Genomic DNA, 18,598 nt, shown 5'->3' with positions numbered 1-18,598 from the left:
ACACGCGCGCACTCACACTAACTCATGCAGGCACTCATAATTGTGTTGCTGTGAAAATATCAATAAAGGAACTAATAAAATGCGCGCTGTCTTAAGTGGCTTACTGTCACTTCAACGCACACACACACAAAGAGTACTTATATATGCATGTGTGTGGGTGTGTGCATATAATGTCAACGAAAGACTGCTACACTGCTAGTTTTAAGAAGCAGCCAAGCCAAGCTAAAGCAAAATTTGCTGCGCTCTATGTATGGGAATGCAACATAAAATCCGCACGTTTTACACGTAAATAAACTAGTGTGAATATGAGAGAGTGTATGTATGTGTGAGTGTATGTGTTTGTGTTTATTTACTATCATTTAGTGATAGTCTCTGAGCCACATTATAGCCATAGCACAATATCGAGTTGCTGCTCTGCTCTTGTCTCTTTAGCTATTAGCCAACATATATTATAGGGTCAAGTGGCAATCGTTTGCCAACTGCTGTCTCGATGTCCCCCTGTGGACCAAAACCGGCCAAGTGCCGAGTAAATCTCATACATAAATTGTGAATGTGCCAAAGAGCTGTTATGAATGTGAAACTTCATTGAGAGCTTCTTATCTGGGTTGTTGTCTTTGCTAATTGGTTGCTGCTGCAGCTAAGCTGTGGGGGAGCTTTTATCGTAATATGTTTTGTGGTCTGCTTTTGAGGGCTTTGAGGAGCTTCTGGGTGGAAAGTTCGGTACTTTCCCTAGTTATGGGGCGTATGCAGAATTAATGGAAGTGTATAGAAATAGGTTTTCTGGTAGACTTTGCATGGCTAATGGTATAGCTATATATAAAAGTCAGTATATCTTTACATGTACTGAGATTTCCCATTTATTATTATCCATTCCCATTTATTATTATCTTATTATCTATCTATTCTTCCGTCTATCTGTATAATAGCCTCGCCTATTAATAAATTTGACTCATTCAATTTATTTGGTATTTCTCTTCCAATATAAACAGTTACCTCCCACCGCGTTTCTAGATATCGTTTCAGCTCCCAGTAATCATCTCAACCTCTCTAAATATTCATATGAATACCCCATAGTTCAATTCATAGTCTATTCAAATCCGAAATTTTTCAGGTTACTTTCATCTCAAAAGCTGATCCTAAAGTATTATCTTTTCTAAGTTTACCCCAACTTGTCACACATCAAACTAAAACTACTCAACGGAAGCAACCGCATTTAAATCACCATCACAAAAGAAAATTCCATTATTATTATTTCACTTAATTGCAAAACATAAAATTATCATTAATTTTATTTTGGTATAATTACATTTCTGTTTCTTATTATTGTTTACATTCATGTATGTATGTATGTATGTATTTATATGCAATTCGTATGCTTAGTAAAATCACGCAAAGGTTTGATTTGAATTGTGGTTCGCCTTCAGTGTGAAACCTCATTAGAATTAGCTCTTCATATGAGACAGAGCGTGTGCGGAGGGTGGTGGATAGGAGGGCTTGGGCGGGGCGCGGCGGGTCGGAGGGCGGCAGCTTTCATTCTAAATAATTGTTTTGTTTAGACATAAAAATTAATATTACGAACACGCTTAGTTTGCATTAAATAACAAATTAAAGAAGTTCTATATATATTAAAAGAGAGCTCACTTGTTGCTCCAAGTTCTCGTTTTTTTTTCTTTTTGTTCTTCTCAGTGTATACACTTAGCAAAAATATCCCCATGAAGTGGAGTAAAATATGTGCGCCATACACAATTTAAAAAAAGTCGAAAAACGCTTTTCGCTGCTGCGAATTGAATCGCATTGCCTTTGTAAACTATTTAGTATCTAAATTGACCCTTCTTCCCCCGCTCGTTGTGGTAGACCCTCAGCGGTGAGTAGCTGCCATTGGCATTGCCATTGCCATTGAGAGCGGCCCCAGCACCTGGACCAATGCCAGCACCGTTGCCGGCCCCATTGCCATTGCTGGCGGTTCCGTTTGTGCCAAAGTTCTGCGACGCCGAGCCCGAGATGAGCTCCTCCGAATGCTGCGGCTTGGCGGTGCAACGTGGTGCCAATATCAGATTGTAGATCACAAAATAGACGAAGGCTATGATGCAGGCCACGATGGCCAGCCATTGGTAGGTGCAGGTCCAGTAGGGCAGCTTCGGATGCTTCTCCTCGCGAGCCAGGCCAATCAAGGCGCCAAAGCCCTTGCCTGAAAGAGAGATGAAGGATTAGTATATAGCTAGAAATAGTAACGGTCGACCTCAGCTCAGAGTCTCACCTAAACCAAAGAAGGCCAGCACAGCGATGGCCTGTCCCGTGGCAGTCAGCTTGCGTGGCATAGCGTGTCGCATATAGAGTATGATCGTAATCCAGATCAGGCCAATGACAGCGGGCTCGATGGTCTCCATGACGACAGTTAGCCAATTGGTCTGTGCATCGCTGAGAGCCGTGAAGCGGATGACAAAGATGGCAAAGCCGGCAATAAAGATGTTCGAGTGTCCACAATACTCGATAAACTTGTCCACATTGAAGAACAGCACCAAGATCAGAATAATGCCCGAGTAGCAAATGGCATTGACGTCCGTGAAGGTCCAGAACAGAAAGCTGTGCACGCTGCTCCAGAAGGTGCCGAAGAGGATGGCCACCAGCGTGAGCACCGCAATTTCGGGACTATAGCGGCGAATGGCGGACATGGGCACCACCAGCATGCCCGTCTTGGTGTGCCACCACCACTCGGGTGGACTGAGGGGCATTTGAGAGGCGCTCAGCAGCACCACGGCGCCGAGCACAAAGCAGACGATCAGTATGATCAAGGCAGCCAGAGCGGCGTCATGATTGGGCTGATGCTCCTTGAAGAGCAAGTCCAGCGGCGAGAAGAGTATCACGTAGCCAATGGCACCCCACACGTACTGACGGCAGACCTCGCCGCGACCCTCCGACGTTTCACGAACTGCAATCACGATCGCCGTGTTGAGCAGGGTCAGCGCAGCCAAGGCGAAGACATCGCCCAGCAGACGAATGATCAGATAGCTAATCAGAGTATCGTCCACACTGCCAGTGGTCTATAAATGGAATATTGATGAGTGCATATTGATGAGATCTTGAAGGAAAGTCTCTCAGCTTACCGTGATGCATTCGCTGTCCGCTAGAACACTGTCCTTGCCGTCGTATGCATCCACAATCATGCACTCGATAACGGGCTTGCACTCGGTGCCATTTGTCAAGTCCTTCATGTACTTCACCTGCTGTGGTGGAATGTTGCACTGAATGCCCGCTGAAAAAGAAAAGAAAACATTTTAATAAAAATGCAAATAAAAGTAAGTAGGGAATGCAGAAATCGGCATAATAATCTCTCCCTCCCTCCCTCTCTATCTCTCTCTCTCCAACTCACCCAGTGGATATTGACACCAGCCGATGGTTTCATTGGTCTTTGGCTCGTCCATGGCAGGACCCATATCCGCATGCACCACAATGTTGGGCGTATCCTGCGTGTACACATGGCAGTGCTTCACAATATTCTCGCCCTGCTCGTTGCGCTCCGTAATACAGAGATGCGGTGGCTCCACATAGACCTTCTTGGGTGCGCTCTTCACTTGACGCTTGACGCGCAGCACCTCAGAGCTGATCTGCTCCACTCCGGCGCTGTCAGCAGCCAAGTCAGCAATGTTCACGTCTCGCCTGGGTCTGTACTTTTCCGTGGTTGCACTCGCCAGATCATCCTGATCGTAATCGAACTCGGAGCTCTGCTCAGTGGAGGGCGCCGCTGTGGGCAGTTCGCCTAGCCAGAACTGATACATGTTCTCATGGTAGTTGGGATTCAGGCAGCTGTAGGTGCAGTGGGTCAGCTTGACGCTGCCCTTCTTGTGCTCCCAGTTGTGGCAGGTGCCGTTGCTGCAGAGCTTCTGGAATATGAACGCGCCATTGGCGTCGCAGCCAAAGTTCACGTCCGGCTCTACGGCCGGCTCACGCGCCACCTCCGGCACGAAGAAGAGCATTGCATAGATCAGAGCTGTCAGCAGCAGGAACACAGCTGTCAGCCGACGCAGCGTACGTCCGAATCCATTGGGATTGCGGGCAGCCAAACGATCCGCCCAAGGACCGGCTATCACTGGACCCAATATCGAAACAAATGCTGCTGCAATTGTGATTGTGCGGTACTCCGAGAAGTTCAAACCCAACAGCAACGGCTTCGTCGCATGCAAAATGTGCAACGCTGTGAGACCTGCAAAAGTGAGAGTAGAATATTAAAAAAAAATCGCCAACTTTCTCTGCTCGATTCTCACACCACTTACCGCTTATGATGAGAAAAACGACGAGCTTCAGCGATATCAACGTTTTGTTGATGCGCGGACTGCTTCCGCCCTTGAAGCCCATTGTAAATCTAAAATCTATTTATTCCTTTCGTTTAGTATTTGTCTGCAATGAGAGAAAACAAACAACAAGTTGAATATAGGCAGAAAAGTATTTGTTAATATTTCCTCTGGCATGTCACCAGCTCTCAGTAGACAGCAGACAGAGCAGCTTGCCTTGCGGTTAAACAGAGTCTCAATGTTGCCAAATGCAACCGCAGCTCTATAGTAGATGATAAACAATCCACACTTTAAGCAGACGACTGAACGAATACACTACTCAAAAATATGTCATCTATGATTTCTTATTGAGGAATACCCCTATGCCCATCAATGCAACAATTCAAAATGCTAATCAACGCTATCAATTGAATGCTGTGCCAGTTCCCAGCGCACATGGAATCGATTGAAATATTTAACAATGTTCTGCATGTAAGCATGTATGTGTACATATATGTATACATGTTAACATAACTGTAGACACTGCTAACGGGGTGTCAAAAAATAAACAAGTGTCAATAGGCGATAGGCCACAGCAATATTAATTCGCACCGTTGAACTGAAATAAAACATTGCCATAATAACATGTTACAAATACGAAAGCTTTCTCCAAACACACAAAAAGTTGAAATACTCTTTGAAAAATGTATAGAAATACAGAGTGGAGATATAGATTTGATTATGATTGTCAGACTCTTACAATATGCGAGAAATCGACTTGTAATAAATTATATTGTAGTGTAACGATTCAACTGAATACCTTTTATATGCTCAACTGCGTGAACTATAAAGCATACATATATTACATAAATGGCTCAGTAATATATTATAATATCATGTCAAATTTGGACTTATATGATAAGTTGAGTGTCCCATAAATCGTAAGGAAAATTCCAGCAAGCGAAGTTAAAGAAAACTCGAGTTACTATAGAACAAACCAATAGGTGGAGAGACAAATATGAGCATGATAGGGAATAGATATATGAGAGAATTATCAAAGAATATATATATACATAATCATATAATATTTTAATGCCCTACTCTATAGACATTTAAATAATATTATCTTCTAATACATTACATATCTCCTCTAATATTTGAACACCTCTAACATACTCTATGCTAGCGTAAAATAGCGATGAGCATTTTCAGCAACAACAATTAGAATATAATATATGCCTGTGGCTGCTGCCCTAGACATAAATTTAAATTAACTGTCAACGTAATTGTCAATGTTATCGCTTTAATCATTGGCAATGTGTAAAGTATATGTTGCTGTTGTTGTTATTGTTGCTGACAACGTGATAAGCATCTGCAGCAAAACAAAAAGCAGAGAAATTAGGATGGGGCTTAATGCAGTCACTAAGTAATCCCGCACAGTGCATTAAACCCAGCAAATTGCTTTGTAATCACATAATTCATATGAGTATGAGGATGCTGTTGGAATGCAGAGAATGAGTTTGTTAGATGGATGGATGGATGGATGGATGGATGGATGGACTGCACCCACGTAGAAAGCGTCTGCATTGTCGTTGATATGAATGCAATTTCCAGCAGCTCTTAAGTGAAAGATCTGGATTCTTTGTGTTGCGACAATGAGATAACTGTGTGGAAATGGAAAGTGAGCTAAGCAGCCAAGTGTGCCGCTCCATATACCCTGTAAAACAAGCTGTAGGGGAGTGCAAAAAGCGAAGATTCCCATGAGGTCGATGATAAATGAGGAAAAATGCTTTTTATAGAGCATAACTTCAAATGTTATGATAGAGTTCCAAGAAATCTTTGGACAATCACCTCATAAACAAACAAAGAAATATTATAGGGTATTATAAAAAGATTCGCTTAGAGCTGCCGCTGGCATGCAAATGCGCAGAACTCAAACGAGATTTGTAACTTTACGAATAGTACAAATGTTTATGCAGTGTGTTTAACAGGCGGTTGGACATTGCTTAAACCGGTTGTTAAAGTTGTCAGCCAGTAATTACATCACCAACACGGAGCCAACCGAGCGACCAGCCGGCCGAAAACTGGGAAAGACAGCGTTTGGATTACGCCCCCAGAGCCACAGAGCTCCATAGCCCCATAGCCGATAACGAGGGCCGGGCAGATGGGCGCGCGCGTTCGCCAGCGCCAAGCATCTGTAACATTTCAAAACAAAACTTTACGCAAAGTAAATTTAAAAAACGATCTCTCAAAATCAAAAACCAAAACAACAACAGCAACACGAACGCCATTTGAAGGCCAAAGCTCTTACAAGTTGTTTAACCTAAGTAGAATTTATGGACTCTGAATGTAATGCTCTGACGCGAGCTAATCAATAATGTGTGAAGAATAGATGCACTGTTTAACTGCAAACTGAACAACACGTGTAAACAGAGGAGTAGAGCAGCGTAGATAGAGAAGCAGCTAAGCAAAATAAACATTTTTAAAAAATATTTTAAATATTAATAATGCCAGAGTATTTTATAGGGCTTCAGGTTCAGAGTTTGCTGTCTGAATAAAACTCAAATATGAATTAAAAATAATATTAAAAAAAAAATAATAAATATATATATATATATATATATATATATATATATATATATATATATATATATATATATATATATATATATATATATATATATATATATATATATATAATTTTTAAATATTTTAAATATTAATGAGTAGACTAGAGTATTTTTATAAAGCCAAGGTTTAGCCTTTGCTATCTGAATAAAACTCAATTATGAATTAAAAATAATATTTCAAAAAACATATATCTAATTTTACATAGCATTACAGCTTACGTATAGCCCATAAAAATCTGGCTTTTTTTTTGGCTATTTTTACATGTAAACTAAAACAATGTCAAAGCTAAAACACCAACAGCTATGAAAATGTAGCTGGCGCTTATAAAAAAAAATACATAAACAAAACTAACAAAAACAGTGAAACAAAAGAAAAATATTAATCTACAAACTGAATCAACATGATGATGATGATGACGCATTGCACACGCACACGCAAACACACACAGGCACGCACACACACACTCATAAAGCAGCAAATCTAAGCGCAGTTTCGCGCCTCGCGCTGCTCGCTCGTAATTAGGCAAGCCCAAATGAAAATAGAAATTTGATTATGAGATAGGTTCAAAAGGCAAAGCCCAATTAGACCTCGTCTCTCTGTCTCTCTCTCTCTCTCTTTCTCTCTCTCACTCTCGTTTGTAGTCTTTTCAAACAGATTCTTTTGCAAGCTGCAAGTTTTGTTCGATTGCCAAACATCTTTTTCGCACCTCTGTGGGTAGCTCCGTAATTGCAGTTGCAATGTTTATTATTGTTGTTGTTTTTTGTCTCTCGCCTCGTCGTTCACTATGTGGGTCAATTGCTTGTTTTTTGTCTCTCTAAATTTGTTGTTGTTTTTGTTTTTGGGGCTTGCCTCCAGACAGACAGCGTTTAATTATGCGTAACGTGTCAACGGAAATCAATGGAACAAACACAAAATGCAATGCAATGCAACTGACGACGCTCAATTCAATTCGAAACATTTTATGAATGAGTGAAATGCTGGAGCTAGTTCCACTGTGCATCTGACTTCATAAGCATAGCAAATCGCCATAGTTCGATTATTCGTGATTTGATGTTACGCCCCTATCTCTAATAATTTGTATTGAGAGTAGTCGTGTCGTCCACAATACCTGAAAAGTCTTTCTTCACTTCCATCACAGACATTAGGTACTTCAATTTGTATTAGTTAAGCCCACACGAGATAGATCTAACAATAGACCAAACAATAGCGTATATCCCACAGATGTATGCTTAATTCGTGCCTTAACTTTCAATACATTAACTTAATTTGTTTACCAAAGTGTTCAAAATTTAAATTTTGTACGTTGAATGACAATTGATAGTAGTATTGCTGGAGGTCGTATATATTATATATTATTATACAAACACTACTATTTCTATGGGTATTCATAATCTACTATTACTTCAACTCCTACACTTGTAATCCTACTCTCACTCTCCCTAATGCTTTTACTATTACTCAAAATCAACTTCCTATTACTACTCGAACTCCTACTCCAAATCTTACTCCTAGTCAGGGCTCAGCTCCTACTCCTTTTCTACACCTACTCTTTGTATTACTACTCCTACTTTTGCAAGTTCGTTAATTAATTGTATTCTTGTTCATACTTCAAGTACTAGTATTTAGTAGTATTTCTACTACTTTTCTTATTCCTTTTTCAATACTTACTGCAACTACTATTACTATACTTATTCTTACGCCTACTCTGCATTCTACTCCCCTTCTTGCTGTTCCTCCCATTCGTACACCTATTACTGTTACTAGTCTTACGCCTACTCCAACTACTATTTCTGCTCCCACTCTTAATTTTCCTGCTTACCTACTCCTGATCCATATCTTTTAGCAGTTTAATGTATTGAACCTTGGTTGACCGACTAATGTGGCTTCCAGTCTGACATTAGCAGCCTTTTCATGTCATTTCATGTTGAACTCACTTATAGCATTCCAACCCGTACGTAAACTAAAACTAAATCAAAAGCTAATGCTATGCGAAGCAAACAATCGAATTGTACTTTGATTTGTTCTGTTTGATTCCAAATTTGTTTATTCGTTCTATTCTATTTGTTGTTTCTGCTATTATTGTTGTCTCTGGAGCGTAGTGCGTCTAACATTTTGGCGGCTACTTTGACATTTAAATGGGCGCCGTCACGCCTCAAGGCAACAGTCGAATATAGGAAAACAAATAGATGGAACAGCTGTCGGCAAATGCCAAATGTAATTTGAAATTACGCAATATCGATATATATCTTTCGATTTGATTTTGTATGCGATACACGATAAACGTGTCATAATATACTATAAATATATGTATTTGTATATAGTATATATCTTTGCTACGTTGAATTTTACGCCCGAATTGAAGTCCAATTGGAGGCAGCATTTGTTTACCTATTCAGCACGTAGCCTGCTGGCATTTTATTGAATCAACGACCTACAAAATCAAACGACCCGCCAAAGGTGAGAAATAGTTAGTGACTGAGTGAATAAGACACAGCACCTACCGCATCGACCAGTTTATGAAGCTCATTTCCGTTAATATTTATGAATGATTCGCGTATTAAATCAAATTTATACGCTTCACCTAAAGCCTATGTAAACAAATCGGTTATGAGTAGGATTTATGACTCACTGGCGTTTCAAAGCCGTTGACAACTTGTAGAAGCATTTGACATTAGCTTCTATAAAACAAGTATGCATACGCTTGGAAATATATACCCTTACACACCCCATACACGCCCATACGTACGAGTTGTAAGCATTTGCGAGCTTAAATGCATTCTAAAGCCCTATAGGCTTAGCCAACTACGTAATACTTGTGCTTTATGAATTGTTTGCTAAATACAGTTTTAATTGTCTATTTTGACTAGAGACTAAGACAATATCTAGATTATTAGTCTAGTCAGACAGTCAAACTGCTAGATCAGTTCTCTGCTTGATACATTGATCAACTAACAAATTGCTGACAAGCACTAGCAATATATAAATAGTTTTATATATGTATGTATGTATACCACTGACTGATTAAATCTTTGATTGATTGTCCGTCTTGATAAACGATTGTAAACTAAGCCTGACCTGACAGTCTGACATCATCTGCCATTAAAAAACCAATGCTGTTGCTTGATCGAAGTTGAATGAAGTTTTTCAGCTCTATCAAAATTAGCTTTTAAATTAAATAATAAAACATATTAAAGATTCTCCACGGCTAAAATGAGCGTATTCTTGTAATTTATATAATATCAGTCGAGATAGACTGGAGATTTGATATTTCTCTAGTTTCAATATGCAATCACTTGGCTAGATATACCAAACAACACTCATCTATCGAATATCAATAAACATACATTACTCAAAACCTATACACCCTCTTGCACTCTCCCAGCGAGCATGGCTATTTAGACAAACATTTCTTTCATTGCACTTTAAAAACTAGCGTTTCCCTGAATTATGTGCATGTGTATAGCACGGCCCTTGAGAGCACTCACGCAATCCCAGCCAAACATTTGCTATGACCCTCCTCCTGCCGCCCACCTCCCGCTTGCTGCTCCACCACGCCTGTTTCTCACCTACAGTGCATAGCAGAGGGTGGCTTGCGATTGCGGTTCGTGTTGTGTTGTTGCCGGCTAATTAATTAGAAGAAATGACCAACAATGAAATTGGGTCACAATAGCTGGGCAAGTGCATATGGAAAAAGTTTTTTTTTTATTTTTGTTTTGGGGCGGTGGCTCGCAAACGGGTTGTAAATTTTATAAATGTTTCCACAGCGAAATTCCTAACAAATTGTCACAGTCGAAAATAGAAAATAGTTCTCGCATTTTGTGTATAAGTAGTACATAGAGAATGAGATCTTTCATTTGGCGGGGGGCGGGCGAACAGTGTGGCAACAGCTTTTAGATAAAAATAAATATTTGGTAAATCAATAAATAAAACAATTCAGCTAGTATATATATATATATGTATATATGTTTGGGTATTACCACCTGTTGCATTTCTATTCAACAGATTTTGTTTACAATTCTTTCACTTTGAGAATCCCATGGCTCGAAGATGAAAAACAAAACAACAGCAATAAAAGTACAAAAGAAAACAGTTAAATGCGATTGCAACAAATGCTTTTATTTAGACATTTACATTTTGGTCAGTGGGCAGCGCCATTAAACAGTCCGAAAATTTATTTCGACCTCAATTTGCTGATGGAATGACCCCACAGACGACGACTCATAGACGACACACAGCCACAGTGTGCCACATATGTATGTGGACCAATGTGTCGATGACATCATGGGATTCGTTTTTGACTGTCTCCGACGCGCGTCGCCACACATTTGACGCAATATTTGTGTGCGAGGGGGCGGCGGGGGGCGTGGAGGTGACTGATCTCTATTTATAAATACAACAACAATAAACAATATAAAAACAGGGTGATCTAGACTATATAGTACGACCGATTGTTTATATATTCACATATTGATAGAGGAAGATATTGTCAAGGCTACACAAGTTTTAGAGTATAAGAGTGAGCCAAAGGAATATGCTTAAGGAATATATTTTCATAAGTCTTGCAGATCCTACAGTTTATCATATCAGTTTACTATTATATATTGTAAATATAGCAAGAATCGACGGAGAGTGAAGAGCAGTAGAGCAAGAGGTTAGTATAAGATTGATATAATATAAGCTAGAACAGTAGAGCAAGAGGTTAGTATAAGATTGATATAATATAAGCTAGAACAGTATAAGGCAGAGTAGAGTGAATCAAGATGATTCAGTATAAGAGTAAAATCAGATGAGCCAATAGAATGGTATAAGAAAGATGATAAGTATAAGATGGAGCACCATTGACTTGAGTAATGAGTATATAAGCTCTCAATTGTACTGTTACACAGCCTCTAAGCATAAATTCATCAAAATTAAGAAAATTCTATAATGTTTATTTCGATATATTTGGCAATTAAGTGCCGCGAGCATAAACCTATTTAAAGTGCCAAATTTTTATTGCTTGATTCATTAAAATTAATTTCAATTGCACAAATATTTGAAGATATCATAAAAACTGTTAAATGAAACTGTAAAAACAAGCTTTGTACTCTGCGTGAAGTAACACCTGCTATGAGCTCACAGTTATGATATCATTCAGTTGCATTCACTCAAAGGCACTTTTATATATATACTATATATATATATTATATACGCAATTAGCATATAGCCTCGCTCGAATCGCCTCCGTTTGGAATGCAATTGGAACGTGTCGAAAGTGCAGCAGCGAGTGGGTGCCTGGTGGAGCTTTCTATTGAGCGTAGCACCAAATGCGTATCGACTCTTTGGCAATGTTATTGATTGAATTGTAATTGTTCAATTGGCCAGTTAATTAGGCACATTTTGTTAATAGGCCTATTGCCTAAAGGAGAAACAATCAATGAGCAATTGATGCCATATAAACTGACCACACACACACACGCACAGTCAGAGTGAGAGACAGACAGAGACGAATAGAAATCAAAGTCAAGACTTGGGGCCAAGTTTGCGTTGGCAGTGACACGATCAAGAGGCAACGTTTGTTGCTTTTTAGCCAAGTCACGCAGTGCCTTAAAACTTGATTGCAACAACAACCACAGCAACAACAGCAATAAGAGCAACGCCAGCCCGCAGACAAATGCAATTCGCATAACCGGCCCCTAAGTACGCCAATCTTAAGCTTGAAGAACACAAAAGCAGGCTTGACTCACTACAAAAAAGAAATAAGATACAGAGATACATTTGTATCTACAACTTGGCTTTGACGTTGACTGTCAGTCAGCGCAAATAAACAGGAAACGGTCGACGGGCACAGCTTCAGCTTAAACATTGCCCATGCTCTCAATAATTCACAAGAGTTGGCAGCACTGCGAGAGACGCGAACTTTAACTGAAGATGCGATTGTTGCTGATTTGTCTGGCACATTAACTATGGACACTCGGACAGCCTGACATTGAATTCGACAGCAATTTAACTGCCAGGGCAGACAATTTGATACTTGACAACTCCTCGAAGGCATAGAATCAAAACAGAATGCGCAAAAGTTTGCCCTAGTTACACAAAGTGGCAGAGAAAGAGACAGAGAGAGAGAGAGAGAGAGAGAGAGACAGAGTGAGTGAGATGCCCCATCATCGAGATGCTTTTTAGTTTTTCTTGCTGTTTGTCTCTGTGACAGCAGCAGCAACATTTGTGCCCGAACTCTGAGTCATCAAATTCTTTAGCATGGGGCTGAATGCAAAAATTATGTGTTACAAGCATAAAACAAAACAAAAACAAAACAGTGACCGAATTATGTATGTGCACACATTGGCTATCTTTAGCATCGAGAAATATGAAGTAATCCAGCAGCTACTTCTGAATCATATAGATTTTGTAAGAAATAGAAGCAAATATTTATGTGGCTTTTTTGGAAGAGGTAAATTTGGAATATGTCATGAAATTTTTCAACATCGAGTGATATAAACTTGATGGAAAAGAAAAGAAAAACTTTGAAAAAAGTCAGATTTTTAAAATATACTTTTTCGATTTCAATAGGATCTCTACTTTTAACTATTATAGTATTTTTTACGAAATATATACAGTATCCCTAGTTGATATTGTTAGAAAATCATGTGAATAGAATAAGCCTTATAGTTTTTTCTAGCTATATAAATATTAATTTTTTCACTCTATGTTTCTACTTTCAGAACATTGATCCTTAGAAAGTGAGTTTCTGGATGACAAGTATGTAAAAATACTATACTTATACTATTATATTTTATTTTATACATTTACTTAAAGGATAAATTTTATAAGAATCCTTATTATAATCAATAGAGCAGCAATTCAAAATAATATAGAAACAGTTGTATGTTAGCTTCTTATATAAAATATTCAGATACTAAGACTATAGAAACTTGAAACTTGAAATGAATGAAAGGCTATTAAAATAATAATAAATTCATATGAAACGAGATCATCTTAGTTTGAAATTCGTAGAACTTGTGCTATAAAATTTATAAGTTCTTTCCACAAATCGGATACAGAGATTCGCGGATGAAGATAAGAAACGTCGCTGCTTCACAAATATGCTAAATTATGCTGGGCACATAGTAGACATTACTTAAGCCATAAGACATTTTTTGTATATATTTGAATGTTACTCCCCATTGGATTTTTTTGGAAGCTATTAACATGTACACATAATGCCACATAAATCCATAAGTAGGCAAACATGTGTGCAGCACACTCAGTGAAAACAGATGTACGAGCAAGAGACGAGAGTTCATAATAATGATGTCTTTGGCTGGGCAATTATAAGTAAATCTGATGCGAAACAAGATCAGAAAATATAGTGCTGTATAGCTGCTGACATAATTGGGGTCTACTTTTGGCCAAAAAAATAATACAAAAATAAAGAGGTTGCTCGTTTGGATTAGTTCATTAATGGGGCTCGGAATGATGTCATATGTAGCGGATACACTCCAACGCTTTGCGTTTGGTTCGCCTCGTTGTGATTTAAATTCCATTATTATTCTCTTGTTTGTTGTATTTTGTCTTTTATTTTTAATTCGCTTCTTTTTTTTTTTTTTGTACATTGTCTGAGCTTCGTGAAGCCGCGGCTGCCGCCACGCCCCCCACATCGATACTCTGGCTCCATTGTTAGAATTGTCTACGGTGTGCGCGCCGTCTGTGCCTCGAAGTTGTTTGTCAGGTTTTTGAGATCTTTCCACCAGCTCACTGCGAATTCAAGTTCAAGCTTGCTTTAAGAAATATATATATATAAGTAGGTATAAGTATATTTGTATACACATTTTCTAAGGTGTCTTAGAACTCGATCTTGAGGGTGGTTGTTGTGCATTGGGGTGGTTTTTGGCTCTGGGGTGGTTTTCCTATTGCCTATTGTTAAGAATAGCTAGAATACCTAGCAAAATTATTCCTGACGTTTGCTGCGTAGATTTTATTTTATTTATTTACGGCACGCCTTATGTGTAAGAATTTTTACGCCGGCTTCTACTTAGGGGTTTGAGTGAAGGGTTGAAATGATTGCCCTCCAATTGCTATCTGAAATAATGCCATTTGTTGCCACCTTTGTCTTTGAGCATTAGAAGTGGGAAAAAGAAAAACAAAAGTTATTTGAGTTTCTTAAAGAAACCCGAATACAATCTTCAATTAAAAGAAAATAAATCGTTATATGAAAGGCTATTCAGGATTCTATCTTCTTAGCCTTTGTATGAAAGTCAAGGAATTCTTTCCTTTCATGTGGCTTTCTTTGGTGCAACAACCCTTCTATTGTCTTGTCCCACTTTCCCAGAATTTGTGACTTCATTCATCAATTCGTAAGACCTAGAAACCCATTTGCATTCTGCATTTAAGTCAACTAGGGGTACGCCGAGCTTGGCCTCCACTAAGCAACTGTAGCGTGCAAACATTTGATGATGATGATGATGGCAACGTCGACGTCATCTGCGCAATATAAAAATGCTATAAAAATCAAATAAAAGTGATGTAAGCAAAGGTATACGACTCAGGGATGCCCTATAGCTAAGACTGAAGATTGGTAGAATTTGAAAGTTCCCGGTAGAGATCGATAGAAATGCTGTGTTTAAGATTAAAGGACGCCTTTTAACTAATCCTACGACAGCCCTAAAACTATCACAAAATATATGAACCCACTAATTAATTCCCTCTCTCCATACTAGATAAGGTGCTATAATTCATGATTATAGAGTATCAAATTGATTGTCCTCGCGGGGCTTGCGTAACTTTTGTCCTGAACATTTACTGCTGGCGGCTGTCACACGCGGCGTTTAATGCTCCCCCGAGCGCTGCTCCGCAATTAGTTGCCAAGGTTACGCGCTATTTCCACTTCCTTCACTCCCACCTGCTGCCACAGACGCCTACAACCCCCGAAACCGTCCCGCCTGTGTGAGCTGGCATTATCCTTGCGTCAATTGAGTTTCGTTTTGGCTAATTTAATTACGCAGCCAAATGGTGTGGAAAATGTTAAAAACAGCAACCAAATGCGCCGGAGGGCAGGCGCAGTCCAACCGTTCGTAGGGTGCAGTTTTAAAAGGTGAGCGGGCGGGGGGTTGCTGCATTGAGTAATTTTCCCATGGCTCTGGCGCCGGTCAGTCGCCACACAAATTGCACTTTTCATTGCGTACAACCGACAGAGTTGTAAAAAGCACTTAACTAGGAGTAGATATAGGTTTATGTTTATATAGTTTTCATTGATTTTTATGCCCTGTAACTTAGAGCTTGTGTTGACAGGGTAGATCAAATAAGAGAAAGATATGTTGACTAGCCAAGGCTTTCATGATAGATCTACAGAGCTATTATCTCTAAGAATTTGCATATGATATGCATTAAAATATTAATTTTTCAAGCTGGTCGGAAGGTTTATATAGTCAAAATACTCTATATACTCTTCAATAAACTAATAGTCAATTCTAAGTGAATTGCAGCAGTATCTATTTAGTCGATCAACTAGATTTTTCAATGATCATATCAGATCATAATCATGTATTGTATATTCATAGTACCCCCTAGTGGTTCGCCAATTTTTTGCAATATTCTGGACATTTTTATAAATATTTTAAAGTCATCGAATCTTTTGAAACATTGTATTATATTATAATATATTTATAGGATATCTATCCGGCGTTTATCGAATTTTATTATGAAAATCAGTTTGAGACCAAACAAGCAACACCTACATTTGAAAGGGTATCTTGCAGTCGTACTCAGTCGCTGTTAGTTTGGCTGCTCTAAATGAAGCTGATGACTTCATTTTCATGTCTTTTGCTTTGTTTTACTTTTCAGCTGTGTTTGGCTCCTACATGGTATATCCTTGACGCCCTACCCTCCGCCCCCGCCTGCCCTCTGTTCCTTGCCATGTGCGTGTCCTCGACAGAAACGGGTTTTTCTGCGTTTTGTAGGCTTGAACTGTTTTGGTTCGTCTTCTACCTAAGCTGCCGTTTGGCTACAGTTTTCGCTTTTGATTTGATTTCAAAACGAACGCAGCCAAACAAAAATGACATCACAATATTTGAGTGGGCTTGATTGTGACTCAATGTGATGTATATTTAAAAATATACACAAATCTATATATATATACCGTTCGTGTGTGCTGTAGGAGAGGCCAATCTTGAAGATTAGACAACTGAAAGATCATATAACTCATAAGAAGCTTTACTTTAGAGCTTGGGTCTGGACAATACATAGAAAGTTGTGCTAATAAGAATTTACAGGGTATCAATATCACAACATGTTTAATTTTTTAAAATTATACATATTTACATATATATAAGTATATGAATTTTTTCATATGTTTAAATATAGTTTATCAAATATTTGTATAGTTGAAATAAGACTTCTATATATCCATTTTCCAATGAAATTCTTATGCATCCGGTAAATTTTGGAAAATTCTTGACACCACATGCAGCATCAGATATTTGTTTACTTTAAACAATTATATGCTAAATAAAATTTTAAAATTTAAAATTCGAATTTGTTTATGGCATTAAGTTTCGCATTCGATATTCATTTGATGAGCACAAACTGCTAAAAATCACGCACTAGTTTCACAAATGTCGCGTATTCAAATATAATTCTGTTTTTTTTTTTTTTTTTTTTTTTTTTTTTTTTTGATACGTTTTGAAATATTTAAATTCAACAGACGCAAACGCAGGAAAAACTATAAACAACAACAACAACAGCGGCTATAAAAGCCAAAAACACCGCATAGTATTTTGATATACGTTAAAGCTACAAAAATAAATTTCGAAAAACCAAAAACAAAAAGACAATTGGCCAAAAAGAAGCACAGAAAAACTATAAAAACAACAACAACAACAACACACGTAAAAGCTCGCGCGGTGTTTTCAAAAAACGTTGCTTTTTATATATTTATATATGTATATTTTTTTTTATTTTTCTCATTACATTTTTCGGTTTTGTTTTTGTTATTTTGGCGGCAGCTGAAGCCAAAACGTTCGCCTCGCAATTTTCGCCTCTTTTTTATAGACGTGCGCGTTCCGCGTGCGTTGCCAACGCTTTGCCGTTCGAGTGAAAACTAAACGACGAAGCGCTCGAGCAGCCAAGCAGAAGCAAGCGAATTGTCACTGGGCAGCCAGCGGCAGCGGCAGCACCACCAACACGAACACCTCCACCACAACCTCAACCACAGCAGCAGCACCAGCAGAAACAACTTTTAGTAGAAGACCAAGCGGCAAGCAGCATGTTCAGCTGGTCTGCTATGAATTTCAATTGTATAAGAGAGCGAGAGAGAGTGAAAGAGAGAGAGAGAGAGTGTGTCGAGTGAACGAGAGAGCGAACATTCTGTAGCAGACTTTACGGCGAACCGTAGACCGTTTCATACGGCATGCCAAAGCAATGCACGCTTTTAGGGTGCCATGAATTCGCCGTGCATGTCTGTGCACACTAAATCATTTTATAAGACGATCTACTCATATGTATATACGAGAGATTGCTAAGGATTGCCCTAGCTGTAATACCCTAGTAAATATTTAGCAAGTTTGTAACAATACTGCAACAAATTTTGTTTAAATGGGAAAACTGAATGAAACATGCATTTTTAGTAAGGCATATACATACATATTATATACACAATTAATAGTGAATAAATTTATAAATTCAATATACTCGTAAATGTAATAAATAAAAGTGTTTAATGTTCA

The 18,598-nt window shown here is 38.6% G+C and overlaps 2 protein-coding genes across 4 annotated transcripts in view; one reads left to right on the top strand and one right to left on the bottom strand.

The window, feature by feature from the left end:
• The window catches only part of LOC108614272 (ras-related and estrogen-regulated growth inhibitor), a 144,004-nt gene that overhangs the window by 119,158 nt on the left and 6,248 nt on the right, over window positions 1–18,598 (top strand). For 2 of the 3 annotated variants that reach the window (XM_089469044.1, XM_089469045.1), the window contains one exon: window positions 13,601–13,618. Coding sequence is in view for 1 of the 3 variants with exons in the window: in XM_089469043.1 (XP_089325169.1) it covers window positions 13,631–13,637 (7 nt within the window). In the remaining 2 variants the exon portion in view is untranslated. Of the gene's footprint in view, window positions 1–13,600; window positions 13,638–18,598 lie in introns of all 3 variants that reach the window. The other variant, XM_089469043.1, reaches the window with a different exon arrangement.
• SP1173 (major facilitator superfamily domain-containing protein SP1173) lies at window positions 1,243–18,036 on the bottom strand. The gene is made up of 6 exons (XM_018008312.2): window positions 17,844–18,036; window positions 4,272–4,395; window positions 3,371–4,201; window positions 3,105–3,253; window positions 2,258–3,041; window positions 1,243–2,188 (listed from the first exon to the last, which is right to left on the bottom strand). The coding sequence occupies exons 2-6, from the start codon at window positions 4,351–4,353 to the stop codon at window positions 1,812–1,814; spliced, it is 2,223 nt and encodes a 740-aa protein (XP_017863801.1). The 5' UTR covers window positions 4,354–4,395; window positions 17,844–18,036; the 3' UTR covers window positions 1,243–1,811.

Source organism: Drosophila arizonae, chromosome 4 (genome assembly GCF_054131065.1).
Source record: "Drosophila arizonae isolate 15081-1271.41 chromosome 4, UAZ_ARI_1.0, whole genome shotgun sequence".
Lineage (NCBI taxonomy): Eukaryota > Metazoa > Arthropoda > Insecta > Diptera > Drosophilidae > Drosophila > Drosophila arizonae.
Note: the sequence above shows the minus strand (reverse complement) of the source record. Positions and strands in the feature narration are given on the sequence as shown.